The sequence below is a fragment of the Corvus brachyrhynchos genome, unplaced genomic scaffold, assembly GCF_000691975.1.
Source record: "Corvus brachyrhynchos isolate BGI_N302 unplaced genomic scaffold, ASM69197v1 scaffold255, whole genome shotgun sequence".
NCBI classification, from domain to species: Eukaryota; Metazoa; Chordata; class Aves; order Passeriformes; family Corvidae; genus Corvus; species Corvus brachyrhynchos.
In genome coordinates, this window is record NW_008238358.1 from 6,639,024 (window position 1) to 6,662,220 (window position 23,197).

The window sequence follows — 23,197 nt, forward strand, 5'->3', positions numbered from 1 at the left end:
ATTTGTTGACATCTCAAAGAGGGAAAGACATGCAGGTACCAGCCACAGCCTTGGACTGTTTGTGAACCAGCTCCATGCTATCCTGTAGTGAAAATATCAGCAACTTAATGTATAAAAAGAAATACTAACACCTACAAAATCCTTTAGATTTCACAACAGAAGGGTTTTCTTTTTATTTTACTTGGATAGATTGAGCAGGAATAAGGAAGTTTTATTACTACATTTGTGTTCACCACTAACACAAGTACACCAAAAATATACGAAAGAATCAACAGAAAATATTTGATTCCACAGGTGGGGAAATATTTTATCAAATATCAAACGACCTTAATTCTACATGTTGGGAAAATGTTGATTAATGTTTATTAGATCAACTGAATTTTTTATAGACTATAAATCTGGAATAGATACTATGTATATCCAAACTTATCTTACCTGTGGTTGGGAAAGCATATCCAGACTCCAAGAGCATATTTTCCCATCAGTTGAGATACTGATCAAATTATGAGCATTCTGGGTCCCAACAACATTTACACAGTACACTGGGTGCTAAGAAACAAAATATTATCAGAAAAGAATTTAGAGGTAATAACCAGTTCTGATATAATTAACGTACAGTAAAATACACAAGTTCACCATTTAACAAAGCACAAAAGATTGATCACAATCAAAAGTACAAATGATACTCCCCTATAAAACTGATACTTGTTTTTTCTGACACTCTGATTTTTGTGAATAGCCTGGTTCCTAAGTGGCAAAATATGGACATAAACATTTAAGCATTGCCAATCTAGTGCACTGGACAGAATTTCCTAGACATGAAACACATCTCAACAGGGCACAGTCCATGAAGATATTTCACCTCCTACCGTGTGAGCAGCAGCTGAAAGTGGCGTTCTCTGCACTGGGGTTCTCTTATTGCTGCGATTATCCCACAGCACTATCTGGCCCGAGTATGTGCCACCAACCACCAGATTGGGATGAAATTTTGCAAATGTAGCTGACATCACTGCTGACTGAAAGGAAGAAAAACAACAAAATACACAAACTATCATTCAATGATACTCTGTCTAAAGCTAAAGGAAGTATCAGAACTTCTTTGCCTAAATTTATTCAGTACATTATTTCACTGCCCAATTACTTAAGGATTCACACACCCTTTGTAACCCCTCAACATTATTGTTGTTTCAATTTAAAAATGAAGTTTTCCTCCTCTTTTCTTTCACATGCATACATCTGTGTTCCTCCTAGCGTAGTTTATTAGCAAAGGAAGGCCCAGTAACACACAAGATTTTAATAATGTTTTGCCACATTCTGTAGTCATTGCTTCTTTGAGAATGTAGAAATACATTTTGATACAACAGAGTTACTTTTGCAATCTGGGCTTTGAGAGTAATGTGACAACATGAGGTTAAATTTTGATTCAACTGTGTAATTTTCCAAAACTATGGAAAAAACATGGATATCCTGGGCTTGGCATAATGTTAGAGATTTGCATGTTTTTATCTTTCAGAAAACTACTAGAAAACCTCCATCTGCCCTTTTCCTTGATGCATATGTTTCTAGTTTTCATCCTCATTCCGTTTCCTCAGGCTGTCTTCATTTTATTCAGTAAACTAAGCTGTAGTATACAATCCCACTCAAGCCCCTTACATACAAACCTTTGTGGTTCAACCATTACACAAGAAAGTCTTCTTGTTTTTAAATAAAAACAGAAAATGAGTTCTCAAACAAGACTGAATTCTGAATGATGTCAGAAATTCTGAAACAGAATAATATTTCTCAGCTGAAGTCTCTAGCTATCAACATCTGTTGGCAAATAAATGTGGTTAAAGCAAATGCCAGCCCAATGAAATTATATTGACAAACATAAGGAAAGTACTTGTCCAAATTCATCAACATAAAATCCCTCCCAAGACAGAATCATACCTGGCAGTGAAAGACATACTCTGGGGTAGTTTTCTTGTACTTCATATTCCATACAAGGGCCACTCCATCAGGCTCGTGAGGCGCATCCTCATTATTGTTGTAAGAGGCTACAAGTAATTCTGGATACTGCATGGTAAACGAAAAAGACTCAAAGTAAGCAAAATAACTGTCTAATGGTCCAGATAATCCTGGAATCTTTGTTTTCTTTTGCCAAAGTAAGGTTAAAAAACCACCTTGCATTATAAAGCCATGAAAAATTGTCAGTTGAAACTGCAATTGTTGCTAGTTTAGCTCCTAAAACAGCATTAACATACACATTAGTCTTGTTCTTTCATCACAACTTGCTTTTAACTGTAAAACCCAGTACTTTTAAGTGAAGCCAAGTTACCTCTACAAAGCAGTCCATAAGCCAACTTTCCTCACAATACGAACCTTTTGCTACCTTTCACAGAAGATTAACAGCTCTGTAAACTTTTTGCAAGCCATAGAACACATAAGGAACACATTTAGAAATACAGCCTGTATCAGCTGTGCTTTTATGGGAGTCAAATGCACAGAACTACATCAATTTACAAAGTCAACTGTTTAACTTAAGCATTATTTTTTACCTGAGATGACCAGTCCAGACAACTGACAACACGATGCTTTGACCAACGTTCATCAAAAAACTGCCTATTTAAGGACAGTTTTGCTCCTGCTTGAATCTCTCTGTAAAGACAATTAGGAGATATTAATCTTAGATCACTTTTTCAATTAAAAGTATTGGACATGCACAGAAAAGTATTCAATATTCACATTACCCTTCTTTGTCCTCTAAGTCTCTTCCACTGTAGTCAAAGAAAATGTTGATTTGCTCAGAAAGGGCTCTTTCAACAATCCTTGTGGAGTGGTCAAAGAAACTTAAAAATTCTTCAGAATGCAAAATTTGTTGCTTTTCCTCCTCTGTGAGTTCATGAGGGGCAGCTGAAAAAGATTTATACAGACATTTGCTGCACTGCACGCTTTCACCAATTCCTTGCAAGACAGAAAAACAGTGTTTATCATGATTTTTAATAATTTTTGGATTTCGTGCTTTGCTGGCTAATTGGTACTTAACAATGAAATTAATTTTAAATTAATAGAACAAAGAGTTAAAAATGTATTGATGACTTTCTTTACAGCACACACAGAATGTCTTGAGGTGAACTGTACCTTCTTCTTCCTCCTCTTTTTTTAATGTTTTTTCTTCCTCAGGTTCAACTAACGGTTTTGGTGCAACCACATCATCCTCCTCTTCCTCATCTAAGGAGAAAGATTATGGTGAGACAGGCAGTGTTTCTAAAGGGGAACAGTAACATTCTATATGAATCCCATATAAGCTGATGAAAAATGGTATCATGTAGCTTAAAATGGTTGCATTTGTAAAATGCAGTCCCAAGGATAACATTATCACAAACCAAAATATCATTGGAATACTGTCTACACCTGGGTATTACTGGCTGAGTTATGTAGTTGCATAAACTGAAATAAGACACGCAGAAAATTGTAAAGAATCCAAAGTGGAAATCTGTCTTACAGGCATTTATGATTCCACACAGAACCATGTGGTGGAGGCATGTTCTGTGTAACACACTGACACATTAATGCCGTGGAATAAAGAAAAATCAAATGTCTAAAATAGTCTACAGAGCAGCTGCTTACTTGTGATCTGAAACCATCAGTCTAATGGGTCTGCACATGGCATGAAGATGGCTTACATTAGCTTTCAGGTTGCTATTCTGAGAGGCAAATTTTGCTAAAGATAATAGCAGAGAGATTACATTTTTTCTGTCATTCTAGATGCAAGTCTCATTATCTGTATCATGTTTGGCAATGAGAACTTTACAGGAAAATGTGTTTTCCCTAACTGCAATAAAATGTTAATGTTCAGGAATACTGACAAGGCTTACAGCACTTTCTGCATTTCTACATTTTATTCTTTGAATCCTGTAAACCAGAAAATACCTTTAAATTACTTAGAACTGTGGGATATGCTGGCTTTTTTTTATCCACCTTCTAGAATAAGCTTCTGAAAAGGCTTGTTTTTATTGGTTAAACAGCTACGTCATCTGCTTATAAGGGAATGGCAGCAGGAGACTGCTGCATACCTCATCACAAGTAATGAGACAGTATTCAACAGGGACTAAGCTTGTTTGTTGCAGCCATCTCCCTGACCCATGTTCAAAGTTATCTAGCACAAAAAGCAAAAAAAAACCAAAATCCACATGCATGCACACAAAAAGAGTTAAAAAAAAAACAAGGGGTGGTCAAGGGATGGGAACCAGCTGCCAAGCCATGGTCCCAGCAGCCAGGCCAGCTGACTAGATAGCAACAACCAGATGGTACTGCAAAGATTGTCTCTCTGCTATGAGGTGGCAATGGGATGGCACAACATTTTTCTGCCTGACTGCTTCCAATCATGTCTTTCCCCAATGGCAAGCCTGTGCAATTACCAGCACTCCAGGAGGTCTACAGACAAGCCTTTACCCTGCAAACAAAATACAGCTTGTAGGCCATACCAGCTGCCAAACCACACACATAGTGATAGGTTTAAAGAGGTCTGAAAATCTTTCTAACTCCATAGTATAGGCAATAAAAATATAACTGTACCTGCAGGAAAGAAAGCTTTAAATGACACTGTATAATGCACACAATAATACAAACTCCAACTTAATCAAAATGATAATGACGTATGCCAATCCTACATTACTTGAAATTGAGCGATTTTTATGTTCTGACAAGTTTACAGAACTAGGATAAATGGCATGAATGATTTCAATATATGCTCATACTTTTGAACCAAATGGTGAAGGTTAAAATCTTTCCTTTCAAGGGCCTCAATCAGCCACAAAGGAAAACAGTAATCACTGTCTTTTCAGCCAGCCCAACCGCATTTGTCAGCCCTTTCTCCGTCAATGCAGCCAGAGCAATCAACCTGCCAAACATTCAGAATGGAAAAACAATCTGAAAATACAGGGTATAATGCACCTGCCAGTGAAAATGGCCATTTCAAGAAAAGCTAGTGATCTCAGTGACCCTGCTGAGGAGGCGGTGGTGCAAAGGGGAAAGAACCCGTAAAAGAATTCTTAGTGATCTCCACTCTCTTGCACATTGACACTTCCTTACAAAGCATGCCAATTACAGCTTTTGTGCTACTTAAAAAAAATGAAAGCTTTTTTGGGCAAAATAATCACGCAAAGAAACAGAAAGACACTGCTCCTTTTTCGATGGATTCACATGTACAGCAGCCTTGTAACCTGAAAACTGTATAACTTGTGGCAATTTTAAAGAAGGGAATTCTTAATGTCAAATAACTACAGGTGTGAACAATGATTAATTAAAAAATGTAATATGAGTTAACACACATGACTTTGAGAAAAACACATACAGGATCACATATTCAAATTATGGCCACTTGGATAAAAATCCCCCTCTTTTTTGCCCTGCCAATCAATCTTGCAGAATTGAATGATGCCTTCAAATTTAGAAATTTGCTTTTGGGTCACACTGGATACATTATTCTAGCTTTGAAAGTCCCAAATTAGAAATTTCAGCCCAACCCCCCATTAGTCATACTACACTGATTCTAAGTACCATTTTCAGTGACAGGAGTCAAATTCTTGTCAAACGTAGATGGTCAACCCCTTAGTGCTATATGACCTTCTAATCTACATATTTTATTCAAAAGATCATATAGTTGATTGCTCCTGCCTTTTAATGTTTGAAACATAAATGGCATATATTATACAGAGCTCTAAATTCCTTCATAGTACTTTCACTGCATACAGCCAGCTGATATTACTGCATTTAAATGCAGGATACAACACTTATTTTAATATTCTCAAAGCATCAGACTTGAAATTGAACATGTCATCTCACTGATTTATCCGTAACTGCATAAATCTAAAACCTTCTCTCTAAAGAAGAGTCGCATCCAAACTTTTTCATTAAGGGATCTGGAGAAACCCCCCTCTGCCCCCCCACCAAAAAAAAAAAAAATCGCCACAAATACAAGTTCTTGACCTCATTATCCAAAACTAGAATGCTTTCTATTCCAAACCCAGGAAGCTTTCTCACAGTTCACAAAAAAGGCACCATTAAGCTGCTGGACTAAAAACAAGATAAGAAATGTTTGTTTTAATTACTTTTCCTGTCTCTCCTTCATCTTGAATTTATTTAATAGCAGGCCAGATGCCAGAATTTGCAAGGAATTACCATAACAATAATATAGCACCCAGCAAACACTGAAACATTGGACATACTATTTCTGAAAAAGTTCCAATCTAATAAGTCACAAACCCATGATACAGTGGGGCACTGCATTTATTTCAAGTCAGCTACCTAAATTTGAAACCTTAAGGGCATGCCCTAACTGCATCCACCCTTATTCATTATTGACTGTATCTACTGGCATTTTAAGCCACTTCAATTGTCAGTGTACCAAATATGATTTCAGATTCAAAAAAGGCCACAAAGACTTGGAAAAGTCACAGGGCCGTGAAGACAGGAAATGGGACTCTATGTCACATCAACATATCGATGAATATTCATTATAATATGCTAAGGGATTAACTCCATGTTGTTTCTGACAGGCAATCAGGGGATCTAAGGTTACAAACTGAGCGGTAAAGTAGCTGCTATTTTTATGCAATCTTTAATAGCAACAAATGTCTTGTCAATGAATGCTAAAAACAGATTTAATGAACCATTGAATTTTTACTTTGAGTTAACATCAAAATTGTGATGTATTTTGGCAAGTCAGAAAGAAAAGCAGTGCTGTAAATTAGGCTGCACCTAGCAATAACACTGCAGAGTATAGTTCCAGTTGTCTGAGTAATCTGTTGCTGCAGAGTAGGTTAATCAAAGTTAAATCATCTGTGAAATGGGTGGCTTTGGTTAAGCCGAATGTCTTCACATCAAGTTTTCCTATCTGTATTTCTGTACATTTAAGGCATGTACTAGATAATATAGAATCACAGAATATTCTGAGTTGGAAAGGACTCACAAGGATCATACATGAATATACAATGGTCTGTTATTTCTTTAAAAAATACTAAAATTCATAAATCCTGCATTCGTCATACCAGCATCCAAGAAGCAAATCCTATAAATCATATTTTTATTACCGTGCTTAATATTTTAACTCTGTGTCTTGGAGTTGCTAGCAGACAGCTATTCCTCAAAGAGTGGAGTTAATGCAATAATACTGTCTGCACTCAGCTGTGATTGCACATGCACAGTATTGTACAGCAATACTAAGTAGCAAATATCCAGTTAGCCCTGGAAAGCCTTAATTGTGACAGCTGAGCAAAATCATATTCCCCTATACACCCATCTTTCTTTGGATTAACTGATTTCTAGGAGAGAGACCGATTTTATTGTTTTATAATATAGAAGAATCAATCTTCCTAAGGCAGTTTCTCAAATACTTTGAGGTCATAATAAATCAACATTTTAGTATTGCAATAAAATAATGGAAGTTGTGAGACCTGTTAGAACACTAAATGTCTTCATCTCCTAAGGAAGCTGTCACATTTCAAAATTAATTTAACTGCTACATGAATCCAAAACAGGCATTTCCAAATGCCAAGTTTTATTTGAGGACATGAAATCTCTCATATTTAACTCACTTGGTATGTGTTGCCACAAATATTTCCATAACAACTAGAAATGGTTTTAATCCAAAACTAGTTTACTTCTAGTTCCTATCTGTCCCACCAGACAGACTGGTTGTACTTTGAATGTTTCCTAATGCAGCTTACAATGTAACTACATAACCACTGTAACACACAGGACTGGAACAAAGAGAACTATTTAGTTTGGTGATTCATTGTGGGTTTGTTGGTTTTATTTCATGTGCTGTCCTCCCCCACCAAACCAAGTGTTAGCACAAGTGGACCTAATCAAGCAGAATGACTGCAGAGCATATCTAATAAAACTGCTTCTATTTTCCTTATTCAAAAGCAGAGCTCCAACAGTATTTTAAAATCTTAAGATATATTAAGAAGGGTCCAGTTCACTTCACTTTATAAGAAACTGTGAACACTGAGCTAACCTAGCTCAGATGCAACTTGCTACTGTATAAGGGAGCTACTAGAGGTGTAAACTCAGTTGCAAGCTCCACTTTCAAGTACTTCGCAAGGTTGTTTTTGTTTACAGTATATGGACTCAGATAAGTAAGCACAACAACTCAGACTGTGAGAAGAAATAAAAATCAGTAAGATATATTTTACAGAATTTAAATTTATCTAATTGCATCCTGTAAATTCAGGATATTGCATTTGTCAATTGTTTTAGAGTTTAAAATTTTCTTCCACCAACAAAAATCTCTTACCTAGTAACTCTTTTTTTGTATACAGCATGATTTATTCTTTTTTTAAAACCTACATCCTATTTCAGACATCATTGTAAAATGAGAACATAGAGCTTTATTATGAATGTATTCAGGTAGTCTTAAGACAGACCTTAAAAAGATCCTCAACACTGAAATCATGAAAAGACTGTGAATTTTGTGAAGAACACGAAATAAATATATTAAAAAAATTTATGGCCCTCAAGAAATCAGTATTTGTAAGGTGGAATGGATCAGGAGACAATACATGTATTGAGACAGCTTTCTGGTAAATGCAGAAATAGAGATGACCACTGTTCCACTCCACTACAGTAAACCTCAGCTACAGCCCATCTACTGTGAAACTCAGATCATACAATCCCAAGCAATTTCCACTGTCAGCAGGCAGCAGAAGTAAAACTCTTCAAGTACATAAACTATCAACTAAGTCTTCAGATTCTATGAACCTGACAGAGGAAAGGAAAAAAGACCTGACAGGTTAGAGAAAGGAAATGTTGAGGGCATGGGAGAAACGAAAGCAGGAAAATCCCAAACACCTACCTGTGCAGGGATACAGATAAAATAGAAAATAGAAAAGAAAACACAGTTAGAGAAAAATCATATCCTCTGGCTCACTGAATAATGAAGTTTCAAAGATATATCCTTGCATAAACACCCAAAAGTTCACATATCAAAGAGCAGGAGAATGTAAATTTATGGATGTAGAAGTATGTCCTAAAATTACTAACATAGAGGCATACTCAGAGTCAGTCATATTAAACAACCAAGAGATTTTGTTGTAGAACTACACACAAACTAGGTCAAGAATAATACTTTCATTTGCAGATAAATTCAAGTGTTTCAACATGGAAAAGCAAATCTGTTAGCCAACTGTATTTTCTTTGGAAAAATTTATTTTTTGAAAAGCAAAAAAGTCATAACTGAAAGAAAGCCTATGTTCAACTGCCAAAACCAGAAACTCTGTAAATTATAAATAAATTAGTTCCTTCTTTTAAAACTCAAAGTGTAAGCTTCAGGTATAAAAATTAAAATTCTTAAGAAGTAGTGGGGGGGGTTAATTGCTAAGTTTGCTGTAAGGATACACAGCCTTCAAGTAAGCTCACAGAATGTTAGGGGTTGGAAGGGACCTTAAAGACCATCTAGCTCCAACCCCCCTGCCATGGGCAGGGACGCCTTCCACCAGGTCAGACTGCTCAAAGCCCCATCCAACCTGGCCTCGAACACATGCAGGGATGGGGCAACCACAGTTTTTCTGGGCAACCTGTTCCAGTGCCTCACCACCCACACAGTAAAGAATTTCCTCCCGATTTCTAATCTAATCTCTTCCAGTTTAAAGCCATTACCCCTTGTCCAGTCACCACGTGCCCTTGCTCAAGGTCCCTCTCCAGAGCTGGATGCAGCACTCCAGGAGCAGAGTAGTGGGGCAGAATCACCTCCCTTGACCTGCTGGCCATGCTGCTGAGGATGCAGCCCAGGGTATGTTTGGCTTTCTTTTGGGCTACTTCTTGAGCTTGTCCAGGTCCCTCTGGGTGGCATCCCATCCCTCAGGCATGTCAACTGCCCCACTCAGCTTGGTGTCACCTGCAGGCATGCTGAGGGTGCCCTTGACCCCTCTGTATGTCAGTGATGAAGATAATAAATAACACTGGTCCCAATATGAACCCCTGAGGGACATCACTTGTCACTGATGTATACCAGGACTCTGAGCCATTGACCTCTGCATGCAACCATTCAACCAATTCCTTATCCACCTAAGAGTCTACTCAGCAAATCCATCTCCGTCCAATTGAGAGAGGATGTTGGGGGTGATCATGTCAAAGGCCTTAGAGAAATCCAAACAGACATGTAACACTTCCCTTGTCCACTGGTATAGTGACTCCATTGTAGAAGGCCACTGGGTTGGTCAGGCAGGAGTTGCCCTTGTTGAAGCCATGCCAATTGCCTCAAATCACCTCCCTGTTCTCCATGTGCCAACTTGTGTGTGGATTCTCAAATGTCATAAACGCAAAATATATCCCATTTATTTATCAGGTGTCAGCTAATTAAGCAACTCGGTGTTTCATCTGAACATTTACTAGGAGTGTGAAAATACCACATATTAGTAGCAAGAGTGATGTTAAAAGAGATGCAGAATAACAGTAACAGTTAAGTAAAACCTATAAAAAATTAGTAATACAATTCATATAAATTATCTCACATATCAACCTTCATTTACCTTATTAAGTTTCAAGATCACAAGTCCTAGTTCTAATTCAGCCAGTCATCATTACACTAAAAGAAACAAAAAATAACTCAATAGTAATAAATTAACCATTCACCTTCCTTGGGCTGAGTCATAACAGGTGTTTGCGTCTCCTTTGTGTAGGTAACAATTTCTCGAGGAGGAAAGTCAACTTGTGTAATTTTGGCCATTCCAAGTTTAACAGGTCCACGTCTAAATAAAATTAATTTAAAAATCAGAAAAAAACCATTTAATTTTATTAGTTCACATTTTGCCTAGAATAATACCCAAGTCATATGTCACAGCACTGCTTAGTCAAACTTAAATCCAGTGGAAACTTTGAAGAAATCACACGATTATGACTACTATTTTATCATTATTATTTAAAATCAGCAACTATTTATACATCTGTGACAAAAAGGAAGATGTGCACATATAAATATCTGGACATTAGGATATAATTTAAAATTTTTGCTCTTTGTGCTTGACCAGAATACTGCCACATATATGATACATCTGTATTATCGGGGGTACAGATCTACTCACAAGTCATGCTTGTACAGCAACAGTTCCAGGATTTTAAAGCTTGAAAAGCAACCTAGTTATGCTGAAGGAAAAATCATTTCCTAGTCTTTTAACTTTGCTGCCCTTTTTCGTCCACCTCTAAGATACTATTTAGAATGCAAAACTGCCAGGCTGACCTGGAACTCACATGGACAAATGATTTATCCATAATACATTGTTCCAGAGCACAATACTGAAAACCTTTGAGCTTTCTGACTTTATTAAAGGTAGATATAGCTAGCATCATACAACACATAATATATTCCAAAACCTGCACAACATCAATTCATTGTAGCCTCCTCTAAAACCCAACTGCAGTTATGTACTGTAGTAATACTGCAATGATGCAACAATTTACCTATTATCAGACTTAGTTTCTTATTATCCACTCCTCTCCCAAGACAAAAGCAAAGAATAACTCTTTTCGAAAGGTTTTGGTGGAATCATAATTCTTAGTACACAATACAGGTTTTAGTTAGTGCTTATAATGAGCTACAGCTTTTATAAAAATATTTGTAAGATGGGAGTTGCTCTTTTTTTAAATGCAGTCATGCTAACCTTTTTATTTTAAATAAATGACTTCTTAAAGTTTACATTTTGTCAAAGAAAGACTCAAAGAAAACAAAACTTACTTGTGTTTGTTAGAAATGAGCATCTAATATATATCAAATGATATAAAAATTTCCCATCCTAAGTCTAGGGATAGTGAATTTCTATTACTTACAAAACAGTTTCTTAACAACAACAAGTCTTAAAGGAAAAAACGCTCATACTTATTATCCATAAGCACATGAAAGAGGGAATATAAGAAATCTATGCAATACCCCAGATCGGAATCAGAGTGGAGCTGAAGAACTGATGGATCAGTATCCCAATGCAGCGTCCTGGTACCCCAGGTTGAACAATCATGCAGCATTAGCAAAAAAGGCCAGAGATTAGTGAAGCAAATATACACTATGAAATTCTAGAGTTACAGCAAGCTTATAGTTATTTCATTGTTCACAAGAAACAAGGCAATGCAACATCAGTTAAGGGAAATTCAGCAAACATTCAGTGCAATAACACATGCAGTAAATACAAAAGTTAAGAAGCAAACAGAATTCAGAGCTATTAGCAAAGAATTATTTTAAAGATTGAAAATTAAAGGTCTGCAAACAAATGTTGCCTTAATGAAAGGCAAATAAAAGTATTTTAAATACTGAAAAGAACCACTAAAAACTTTAAATTCCTTTTAAAATATGTTCAGATATGTTCAAGGTATATGAAGACAGATTTGTTAACATAACACAAGCTTGCCCAGAGCAGTAAATATGTGGAGGAAACTGTCATGTTGGTGAAGGAAATGAGTCAACACATAAGCCTTTTGGTAGTGGGGCAAAAAAGCATTTCCACTGGGATAGAGAACTGCTAGAGTTTCCAAGATGTGACATTGCAGTAATTACGGGTTAAGCACTGCCTTGGGCTTGTAAGTGTCATCTGAGTTAGAGCCAACTGCATCTAAGACACTTAAAATCTCTTATAAATTGTGGGCTTTATATTAATAACACGTTTCAAAGTCATGTGGAATAACAAACAGAATGGATCCATTTCAAGTTGTACCAGAAGAAGTAGGAAGGGGGAAATCAGTATTCCCTCTACCTTCATTTTTAGCCTTCATCCCCTCTTCACAAATTTTCATGTAGTCTACTGGCTATCAGGCTTAGGCAGAATTTTAAAAACACACTTGTATGAGATTAGCAGCTTAACTTGCATGTTTTTTCAGACAGTCTCAAGATGTTATCTGCATTTTTTAAAATAACGTTTTTGAATAAAAAAATAAAGAATATGCAACATTTTACTATGGCAAGTCAATGAAAGATAGTTTTACATTTTCATCCCATACATGGTAACTTTTCTATAAAACAGGTGCAGAATTCCTAAAGTTGATCTGAAAATATACACGCAATGCCATAAAAGCTCATAAGTATGGCTGTGTCATGCATTACCTTGTTCTAGTGGAAAGTATGCATTACGACTATTAATCATTTAATTAGGATTAATTTAATTAATAATTTAATTAGGAATTACAAATCCACTGTCTTCATATATAGCCAATCAACAGCATCCACAGCAACAGCTTAATACTCAAATCTCCAAAACCTTTTAATATCTTTTGTGTATCAGAGAACACATCATTTTAGCCTAAAGTTAACTACTTTGAGCATCCTTAGTCATTAGATCTCTGCTACTTTTCTTGACTGAAGAGATTTCAGCTTAAGAGTTTAATTTGGTGCCTGAGACTTCAAGCTGGGTATTGCTCATGTGTTGTGCAATCATAAGCAAAACCAAACCACCACCCCAACCTTCATGTTGCAAGGGACACCTTATTTTTGGATACAAAAGCTGCATTACCACAATACCTGTCAAATATTTTCTCAACTTTTTCAAACGCGTTTGAGAGGAACTTGGGGAAAAGGCTATAAACATAAAAGGCTCCAACTTCTGCACCTGTTTAAGACCTAGCTGTTAATGAGATAGCTTTCCTGCTTTCAAAGCATGATTTTCACTTCCAAAAGTTGCTTCAGTGGTACCAGGGACAGTCTGTCTTTTAAAATAGTTGAAGCCAACACAGTAGTACAGGACATCCAGTTAAATATTTCTCAGAGATTCTTTTAAAATAAAGGTAACATTCTAAGATAAAATTCACCTATTGTGTATGTACCAAAATGATGCAAAATACTGTTTCTTTTGTTTATCAGTTGCTTGTTTTGCCTTAAGTTAAATGAATTTATCTACAAGATTCAATGAACCAAAGTTCCCATTCTTCCACATATGTCCAGATTTTTCTGTATCCAGGCACTTCCCTAATACTTCCTGTATCTCTAAAAATATTTTGTGGTTTTAAACTCATTCTATGAAGCATGCACCTAGCCCAAAAGTAAACCAGCTGTATGCTTTTCTACTGTAGAACTTACACTCTTGACTGAGGAAAAAAAGAGAAAGAACCAGGATCAAACCAGGAAACAAAACTCTTTACTAATGAAAATAAAGCAAGACAGATGGAAGTAACAGCAGGAGCACAGTCTGAACACTGCTCTACTGCTTACTAAAAGAGTTACTGACAAGATTCAGCATCACAGAGGCTTTATAATACATCTCATATTGGTAGGAGTCACCTGTGAAATGCCATGTATAACACCAAGGGATATACAGTCCACCTTTCATGTTCAAAATGTATGAACTTGTACTAATAAACCAGTATCTCGATACCCATTTACTGGGGAAAGGGAAGAATCCACTGGTGGGCTAGATAACAAGTAAGGGGACTCTAACAGGGACTCCATAAAGCCTTCAGTTTAGCTGTACATTCGTACCCTCGTGCCTTAAAAATCACAATCCTGGGACAGATTTAGTTTTAAAGTTTGAAAATGCATGAAGCTATTAAGACTTAGGATATGGGTTTTCTCAAAGCTTCATAAGAAAATGCATGCATACAACATTGCATTACTGTGTTTGAGAACACACAATCAGAGTGCAGTGCACTGATGAGGTGGAAATAAATGTAGTACACAACATGGCATTCCATTACAGGTAAGTGGCCTATCCATACTGTTTCATACTGAATTTAAATTAGGTATGAATGGAAAGATAATATTTTCTTTAAAAAAGTCATCATACTTCAAAAACTTGGGGTTTTTTTTCTTCTAGTGAACATAAATACATATATAAATATAAAAAATGACAATCTAATAAGCAATAATAACAATTTGAACAAATTAAAATGTGCTTGCTACTCAATTAAGGAACAATTATATTGGTTCTTAATTAACATGACAGGCAAACAAGATCATACCTGAGCATTGTTAAAAAGACATCTGGGTTCACATCTGCTGCTTGATGTATTTATTCTCTGTTTTAACTTAATGATTTCTACTTAGAAATAGGCACCATGTAACCTTTGTTCAGGTCATTAGTATCCTGGATATTTTCAGATTAAGATGCATATAGTTATGCATGCATAATCCACACGCATACAAGATGTTACTGCAGTCAGTTTAAAAGATGTTTCAAAGTGGTCTAACCATTGACTCTTTTTCAAAAACAACTACTCATACAACAATGGTAACTGATAATTGCTGCAGTTACTGTGTTTGAACTAAACTTCATCCACAATGTATACTTAAATTTATAAATTTAAACTACACGACCTTTACTTGCTGAAAATACATTGCCAATATTAGCAGGCATCTACTGCTCTTATTTGCAGACTGTGCATGAGAAACAGTAGAAAGACCCTTTGGAAGTAGTGTTTTCCCACCTTATCACCCATATTTCACCACTTGAAATATTTAACAGAAATATTTATCTGATTCTTCTTTAGAGCAGCATGTCTCAAACCACCATGCCCAAAGAAATGGTCAAACAGATGTGACAAGTACTGGCACTGAAAAAAGACCAAAACAACTGCAATTGCTCTAAGATGGAGTTATGTTTTGACAAAATAAGAGATTGCAAGTGCTGTAGTTGTGTTACACAGATGAAGTGAAATAATGAGAAATATGGTTCTGGGTAAGGGAAAAATAAAATCAGAAGTAATGCAAAGTTTATAGACAGTATCTTTTATTACATTAACTAGGTAAGGCAAAAAGGAAATAGCCTATCATCCATACCCACCCTCCTTTAGAAAAAGCCTGGGAAAAGAGCAGAAGCTAGACTTTTTGAGTTTGTTATTGTCCAAAGACATTCATTTTACTTCAAACTTGCAAGTTTAAACAACTCAACATTATTGTTGGCAACTTCAAATCAGGAAGTGTAGTTGCATTTCAAATTTTGAAGTAAAGTATTTCTGCAAAACAGTCACTCTTGACAGATTCAACACTATAACCTCATGTTATTATTTGATAATTTGATTTCTTCTAAAGCTTAATTATTCAGAATACAAGTATTGAGCAAAGGAACATGACAAGGAAAGTAACATACCTAGATCCAACAGCACCATCCCCGGAGTCCTGGCTCCCAGCCTCGCTTGGCGTACTCACAGATTTGGAAGACGGAGAGGTAGGAGGAGGGACTAAATAGTGAAACAGACAGGTATCCGCTGTTACTACTCGCAGAGGTTGCACAGCTTAGGATGTTTTCAAATTAATTTAAAATGAAGTATTAAAAAAAAAAGTGATGGCAAACAAAAAATACATGGATGAAAATGAACAGTAGAAAGAGAGGGGAAAAGACAATGTTAACAATTCATGCTGGACTTTCATGCAGTTGTTTGGCATTTATGCTTCTGGAGCATACAAAAAGACATGGAGGGGGAGACATTTAAGAGAAAATGAATTGAAAAAATATTTTTAAACTGAACTTTTGACAAATGATGACACTGATTTTCAAAGGGTAATTTCCACTGATTCATGTTACTTAAACATGGAAAAAATAGTTGTTAACACAGCTCTGGCATTAGTCTTTCTTAAAGATTAGACAATGAATGTCTGTAACTGGCAATGTTATTTCAAAATATAGAATCACCAAAGCGTGGACCAAAAAAAATGGCTTTGTCATAAAACATCCTGTTATTTTTGTTCTAGTTTGAATCAAATCAACATAAATCTTGTGTATTACAAAGTTTCTAGTGTTAGGTCTTGAAAATGACTTTTTTTTTGCTTGACAGTAAACAGTCACTGTATTTAAACTTCTTAAGTGTCAGTTCATTTTCTGCATGTAGATGAAGACTGCATTTACCATTTAAAAAGTAACATGCTTTTTGGAAGTGATACATAGTGAATGATATCATGCAATCTGATACAAATACAAAGCTACTTTGATATTCCTTTCAACTTTTCTTTTTAGAAATAATAATTTTTGAATGAAACTTAGGGTTTAAACACAAGAATCAAGCGGTGTTTTGAAGGTCCTTATATGCTTTGTTTTTCAGCAATATGTAAAGCATTCACTGCTTAGCAACCCTTAAAAAACACTTTAATCAACTGAACACAAATTATGTATATAAACTGCTGTCTACTCTGTCAGCAGTTAAGCATAGGAGAACTCTGAATTTAGGTCTTCAGGATTTCTGCAGAATTTCTTGAAATCACAAGTATATTGTGAATTCTAAGGAATTTTTCTACCCCATCCCAAAACAGAGACACGGTTCTGACTGACAAAAATTCTCCCTTAATTTTACCAAAATAACAGCGAATTCTTCAATTTATTAAAATTTCATTCCCGCTAGGGGAGAGACCTTTTTTATAGGTCTTCAGTTGTATTTCATAAATTCACACATACACACATTTAGACGTTATACTTATGTAACGGCGGGCTTGTAAGAATATATAAATTCTTCAACTCCTCCTGACCATGTACTGGTTAACGTACACTGAAGGAGATGCCCGCAGGCCTTTGCACTGTCATTTGTGTGCATTTTCGGGACAGTGTGACATCGCGGCGCCACTCACAGGGCCCAGTGCTGGTGCTGCAGCGCTCTCTTGTGGGCAAAGCGACTCTCGAGAGACCCTTCCCAAAACTGAGGTGAGTCCCACTGAAAGACCAACAGTCTTACGAAAAGACCAGATGGAATTTCACCTACCCCAAAGGATTGAACTATAGAATCTTCTTGAAAATAATTCTGGTTCACTAACTTAAGGCTTCAAAAATATACTGACATTGATACAGTCCCTTCTCCTGTAAGAGAGAAGGGACCGTATCTCTCTCTAGCAGTTAATAGCACAGGAATTGCCTTAGGAATTAACACAGTTTTCCATGAAAGAATCTAATATCAAGCTATCCCCCTCCACTGACAGTGCAAGCACAAGCTACCTGCACACCAAGCAGCTCAGCCATGAGTTAGCATCAGTTCAGGCATACAATCACTCTATTTGCCAGCACCTAGTCAGCAGAAAAGGAGCTTGTGCCTTAGGCATGCTAACTGCAGTAGCAAGTAGGACATTTTAACTTGATTAAGGATCCATATCAGATCTGGTTATCTTGAAAGGAAACAGAATGAATTCCCTGAGTACATTGAAGGCTGTGATTAAGTAGCAGCTCAGTGGAATTAAACACAACACGCAGGGGCGCGCCCCAGTCTTGCATGTCAGCACCTCCAGTTCTTCATGAACACCTACTCTAAGCATATGCATTAACTTGCTTTGAGGACTGGCTCTTCTGTGGTTTTTAGATTCTCTTCCAGATTTGAAAAAAACTAACAACCACATACATTTCCACAAAAATTTCATCAACTGCCTTAGCACAGTATCATGCAAGAGAAGTGTTCAACTATTAGTCTAGCAAAGAAAATCTGTAGTAGGTCAGAATCGATTACTTTAACAGCTGCACGCTAGTGCGAATGCAGCCAAATGGAGTCTCTTGACTATAAGAACAGTTTCAACTACCAAAAATGACTCCTGGGGCTGTTGGAATGTGAGCAGCTATAAGGGTGTTTATTCCACGTTCACTTTCGAACACTTGAGGATTATACAAAAGCAATTATGAAAATATAATCACAGATATATCTGTAAGAAATTATTATTACTTTTTATTTACAAACCCAGTTGAATAGAGCCTCACCAAGAAGCCAAACTGATAAGCTTTAAACCCCTTTGATTTCAAAGTTAGAGAGAAAAAGTAGAGTTGCATTATCATGCTCCTTGCTTTCATCTTCCATAGAGATGTGCCTATGTAAAGGCAGAAAGCAACAGCCAATATGCTAACACATCCAAGAGCTGCACAGATACAAATTTGCACCTTGGGAAGCTAATTTTTGTATTTAGTGTTGCTACTGCTTCATCAAAATCAGTCAGGTATTTGAGGTAAGAAAAACTAGAGTGTAAAAGATGTGGAAAAGAAACAAGCCAACTCCATACAAGAATATCAGCACTAAAATTTGGCATTATGGAAAAGAGTAAGGAAAAAAAATTGAGGAAAATAATGAGCAGGAAAAAAAAGGGGGGGGAAAGAAAATGCATACATGATACTTACATATGTTAACTAATATACTTCAAATAATCCACTGAGTGTAAATGGTGTTATTTTATAAAATAATGTTATGTAATGTGTACTGAAGCACATAATTTGATATTTGTAACAAATAATGCAGGACCAAACAGTATAAAACCCAGACATGTATACCCCACAAAAAGTGGCCAGAGAATTCTTATGTTAGTTATATAAATACCTCAAATCCTAACAAAAGCAAACAAACCACCACCACAAAAAAAAACCCCAACACAAAGCCCTGAAAAACACTTCACCCCCAAAAAACTAAACAAAAAACTCCCAAACATTTATTTCAAACAAATAGTAACATTCCTACCAACAGGAGACTCAGGTGTCAACCCCATGCTCTGAAGCAACGCTTCAGCTTCTCTTCTCTTCTTTTCAAGATCAGATTCTTCCTGTACTGGAAGAACTTCTTTCTTTTGGTCAGTCTAAAAATGATTCAATAATTAAGTTATAGCATTTAACATCATTTAATCTTTCATTTATTTTGAGACCCCACAGTGTTTTTTGTAATACTGAAACCTATCATCAAGTAGGTTAGATATTCAATTTCAATAAATCTGATGGTTCTTTTTAGTAGATAAAGTAAAAAGACAGGAATGACAACATTCTGAAGCTTTGGTACTGTCTTTGAAGGACATATATAAACATGCAAAAAGTGTCTGCTTATTTGCCAAAATGACTAACACTTCATAAAATTAAGAGTACCTTTTTTACACTAAACACTGTAAAATGCAAACGGTGAAAAAAACATCCTGTACCTGTGCATAAAATTATTTTAGAGACAGTCATATGATAAATATTTTAAAATTACAATAACTGTATCAAAAGAAAGTAGTTTTAAGTTGTGTTATCTGCTACATAGAAAAAAGTAAACCCCCACCCCCTTTCATTTAGAAATAATGCAAGCTCTATTGCAAAAGATGCTGAATACTCCATATCTTTCTACCCTTAGTTAACTGCTTTTTAAAAAGCAATTCTGGCAATACATTGTTAAAAGATCATTAGGAAATAATTTGAGCTATTTCCTTCTCCTTTTTGTCTGAATCATGTAGTTGGCAACTGCCCAGTCTTCAGTTATATGCTGATTTAGAACACCAACTACATCATAACCAAAACACAGAGAAGTAATGAAAAAGTACCCCAAAACATTCCAGCAAAAGTTTCTTTTATGAGGTATAATTTGCATTCAGGAGAAACAGCAATATGTCACTGATTGTCACATACTTGAGCAGCAAGAAAGCCACAAGACTGTTAACATACTAAATCTAAAACACAAGTACCGTATACATCCTGAGTGTTACTCTGGTTTTAAAGTTCAGCCTATAGATAGGTCAAATAGCAGAATAACATAGCACATTGTTTGTACAATGATAATACTGACAGTCAGACAATTCCTATGGGTATGCTCAGAACCTTACTTCAGAAATGAGTTCTTTAAATAACAGCAATCACAACTCATTAAGCAGAGCTTTCATGTGATAGATCAGAGTGATTTGATTAATGACATCACATGCACACAAGTAGTTCTGAACTTTATGCTAGTGTAAGATACTAATTTTTGTGGGCTTTTTTAAAATCCAACTTATCATACGGACAGTTGTAAAGAAAACAGTAGGTGTTCATATTATCAGAAAATGAAAGTGCTGCATTTGTATTAGCACCCACCACTAAAAAGACACTCCCTGAATAGGACACAGAAAATGATTATGTGAACCTACCCTTAAATTTTGGGCAAGCTACATATGCAAAGTCAATTTTCAAAGTGAAAATTATTTCTTACTTCTTTTTTCTTTCTTTCTTCCTCCTTTCTCTTCTTCTCCTCTCTGATTTGAGCTAATCGCTGCTTCTTGCGCTCCAACTCCGCCTTCAGCTCACTTTTGTCAGACATGGCTGAAACACTGATCAACAGCAATCATGTCACTGCTTGGCTTTTGTTTGGTTTTTTGTTTTGTTGTTGTTGGGTTTTTTTAAAGACAGCAGCTTTTCTTTCCAGAAGGTATCCTCAAAGAAATTACACTAGCTTACCAAAAACAGCTTACCAGAAGCCTGAGAAGTCAACAATAATTGAAAAAACCCACATTCCTATTTCTGTTTTTCTTTCACCTAACACATTTTCAATACTTAAGTAATTGATTTAAAACAAACAGACAGAACTATGACATGGTGATGGCATCCACTTCCAAGGTAGGTCTGATGCTCTTTGAAGGAACTACTGTGAAAGAAACCTTCGGCACTGAAGATGTGAGTATTTGATTTTGCCACAGGATTTCTGCAGCTACAAAGACTGTGAGACTGAAAACAGCAAGGAAAGCAGCAATGCAATATTTCTTTCACTTTTCACTTCAACAGCTAAATATTGGCATGCTACAACTTAACAGTATGTGAGCTATATATCCTTCTACAAACCCATATATGACTCAAAATAAAGATTTATTAAAACATTTAGTAGGATTACTATAAATTACAAGGCAATGTAAGTACAAGTGTAGTGGTCAAAGAAAACTGTAAAATACATGCATTATAATTTTTTTCCCGCAAAACTACTACACTGCTAATAAACTGGTGGATCGTTTAGAGACAAAAATGATACAAAAAGTTTTTTTATATAACTAACTCAAATACAAACAAGACAGTCAACAACAAAAGGTGGAAACCCTGTAACTTTAGAACTTCACAAAAAATTAGAACAGAGGTATGAAAAACTCTGTGAATGGGCTAGGTGAAGATTTCACTTTTACCGTTTTTAAGGAAAGTCAAGTCAGCAAAGAAAATGCACAAGTGGTCCTACAACAAATGAGGGAACTATAAATGCTTTTACACTAAGCTTGACAATGAGGATACAAGATGAAGCGTTAGTAATATGACTATGTGCTAATGCAAAATTAAGAATACTTTCAAGTGTTTGCACAGCACAGCTAAGCACAGAAAGGGATGCAAAATGTTGCAAGCCTCATACGTCTAATCCCATATCTTAGTAATACGTATATAGGAGTAAATGTATGTATTCCTTCATGTCATCTTTAAACATTAAAGTGCTAATAAATAAACAACCTTTTATATAAATAAATACGGTCGGTATTTTCAAATGGCATTCCCGTGTCCCTTTAGAAGAACACTAGGAAAACGGGTTGTCACACCATGGATTGCCGCCCGTCCAGAGCCGGCCCGGGGAAGCGAAGCAGCACAAACCGAGCGAACTCGAGGAGAGCGGCGCGCACCCCGCCCCGCCTGGAGCTGACCGCGCTACCAACCTGGTGCCATCAGAACCAAAGTCCCCACCCAAATCCTACAAGGGCCGTCCCGGGGAGAGCGCCCGGCAGCCCTGACAGGGTCGCACCACGCCCCGCGGCCCGGGAGAAAGCAGCACTCCCCACTAAGTGCGCCCCGGCGCGGGCCACCCCTGGCCCCACCCTGCTGCCGCGGCCTCGCTGCATAGGGCGAGGCCGAAGGAAGGCGCGTTCCCACCGGGCCGCAGCAGCGCCAGGCACGGCCCGGCTCCCTGCGCACCTGTACGCTGCTCCTGCCCGCGGTTCCTGCCCTGCGCCCGCCGCCCTCAACCCCGCGCCCCTTCCGCCGCCGCACAAAGGCGCCGACAGCTGGCAGGCGGTTCCCTACGGCAGACAACGAGGGTCAAAACAGCTCCCAAGGCGTTGCGGGATGCGCAGATACTTACGGGAACTGCGGAAGGGCACGGAGATCTGTGCAGTAAAGCACCCAATTCCCCACTCGTCCGCACCGTCAGGGCCGGAGATCGGAAAGGAATTAACACGGGGAAAGAGCGCAAAGCGACGCGGGGATGGGGCGCTTCCCGAGGCCCGGTGCCACACCCCTCCCGCGGGGCGCTGGCTGGGGAAGCCGCTTGCAGAACAACGACGACCAGTATGCAGCGCGCGCCGCTGTGTCGGTCTCGTCGCAGGCGCTCCCCGGGCGTGAGTGCGGGGCGCCCGCGCGTTGCATGATGGGAACTGTAGTCTTCCGGTGTGGGAACCCACCGGCAGTTCGGGCTCAGCGCCCGCGAGGTCCGGGCAACGAGCGCCACCGCCTGCCGTGGAGTGTGCGCGCGCATGCGCGCCGTGCCCTGCTTCGGTGGTGGTGGGGGCGCGGGGTGACCTCGCCTCACGGAGGCCTCGGCAGCGGTCCCG

General features: G+C 37.5%; 1 protein-coding gene across 1 annotated transcript in view; it reads right to left on the reverse strand.

The window, feature by feature from the left end:
• DYNC1I2 (dynein cytoplasmic 1 intermediate chain 2) overlaps positions 1–22,664 on the reverse strand; it is a 28,727-nt gene extending 6,063 nt beyond the window's left edge. The window contains 13 exon segments of the mRNA XM_017735742.1: positions 2–82; positions 436–549; positions 870–1,016; positions 1,930–2,055; positions 2,538–2,637; positions 2,730–2,892; positions 3,121–3,210; positions 10,618–10,733; positions 11,909–11,968; positions 16,044–16,134; positions 19,366–19,480; positions 20,836–20,953; positions 22,563–22,664. Of these exon segments, the coding sequence (XP_017591231.1) occupies positions 2–82; positions 436–549; positions 870–1,016; positions 1,930–2,055; positions 2,538–2,637; positions 2,730–2,892; positions 3,121–3,210; positions 10,618–10,733; positions 11,909–11,968; positions 16,044–16,134; positions 19,366–19,480; positions 20,836–20,943 (1,311 nt within the window). The 5' untranslated portion in view covers positions 20,944–20,953; positions 22,563–22,664.
• Positions 22,665–23,197: the final 533 nt, after the last annotated feature.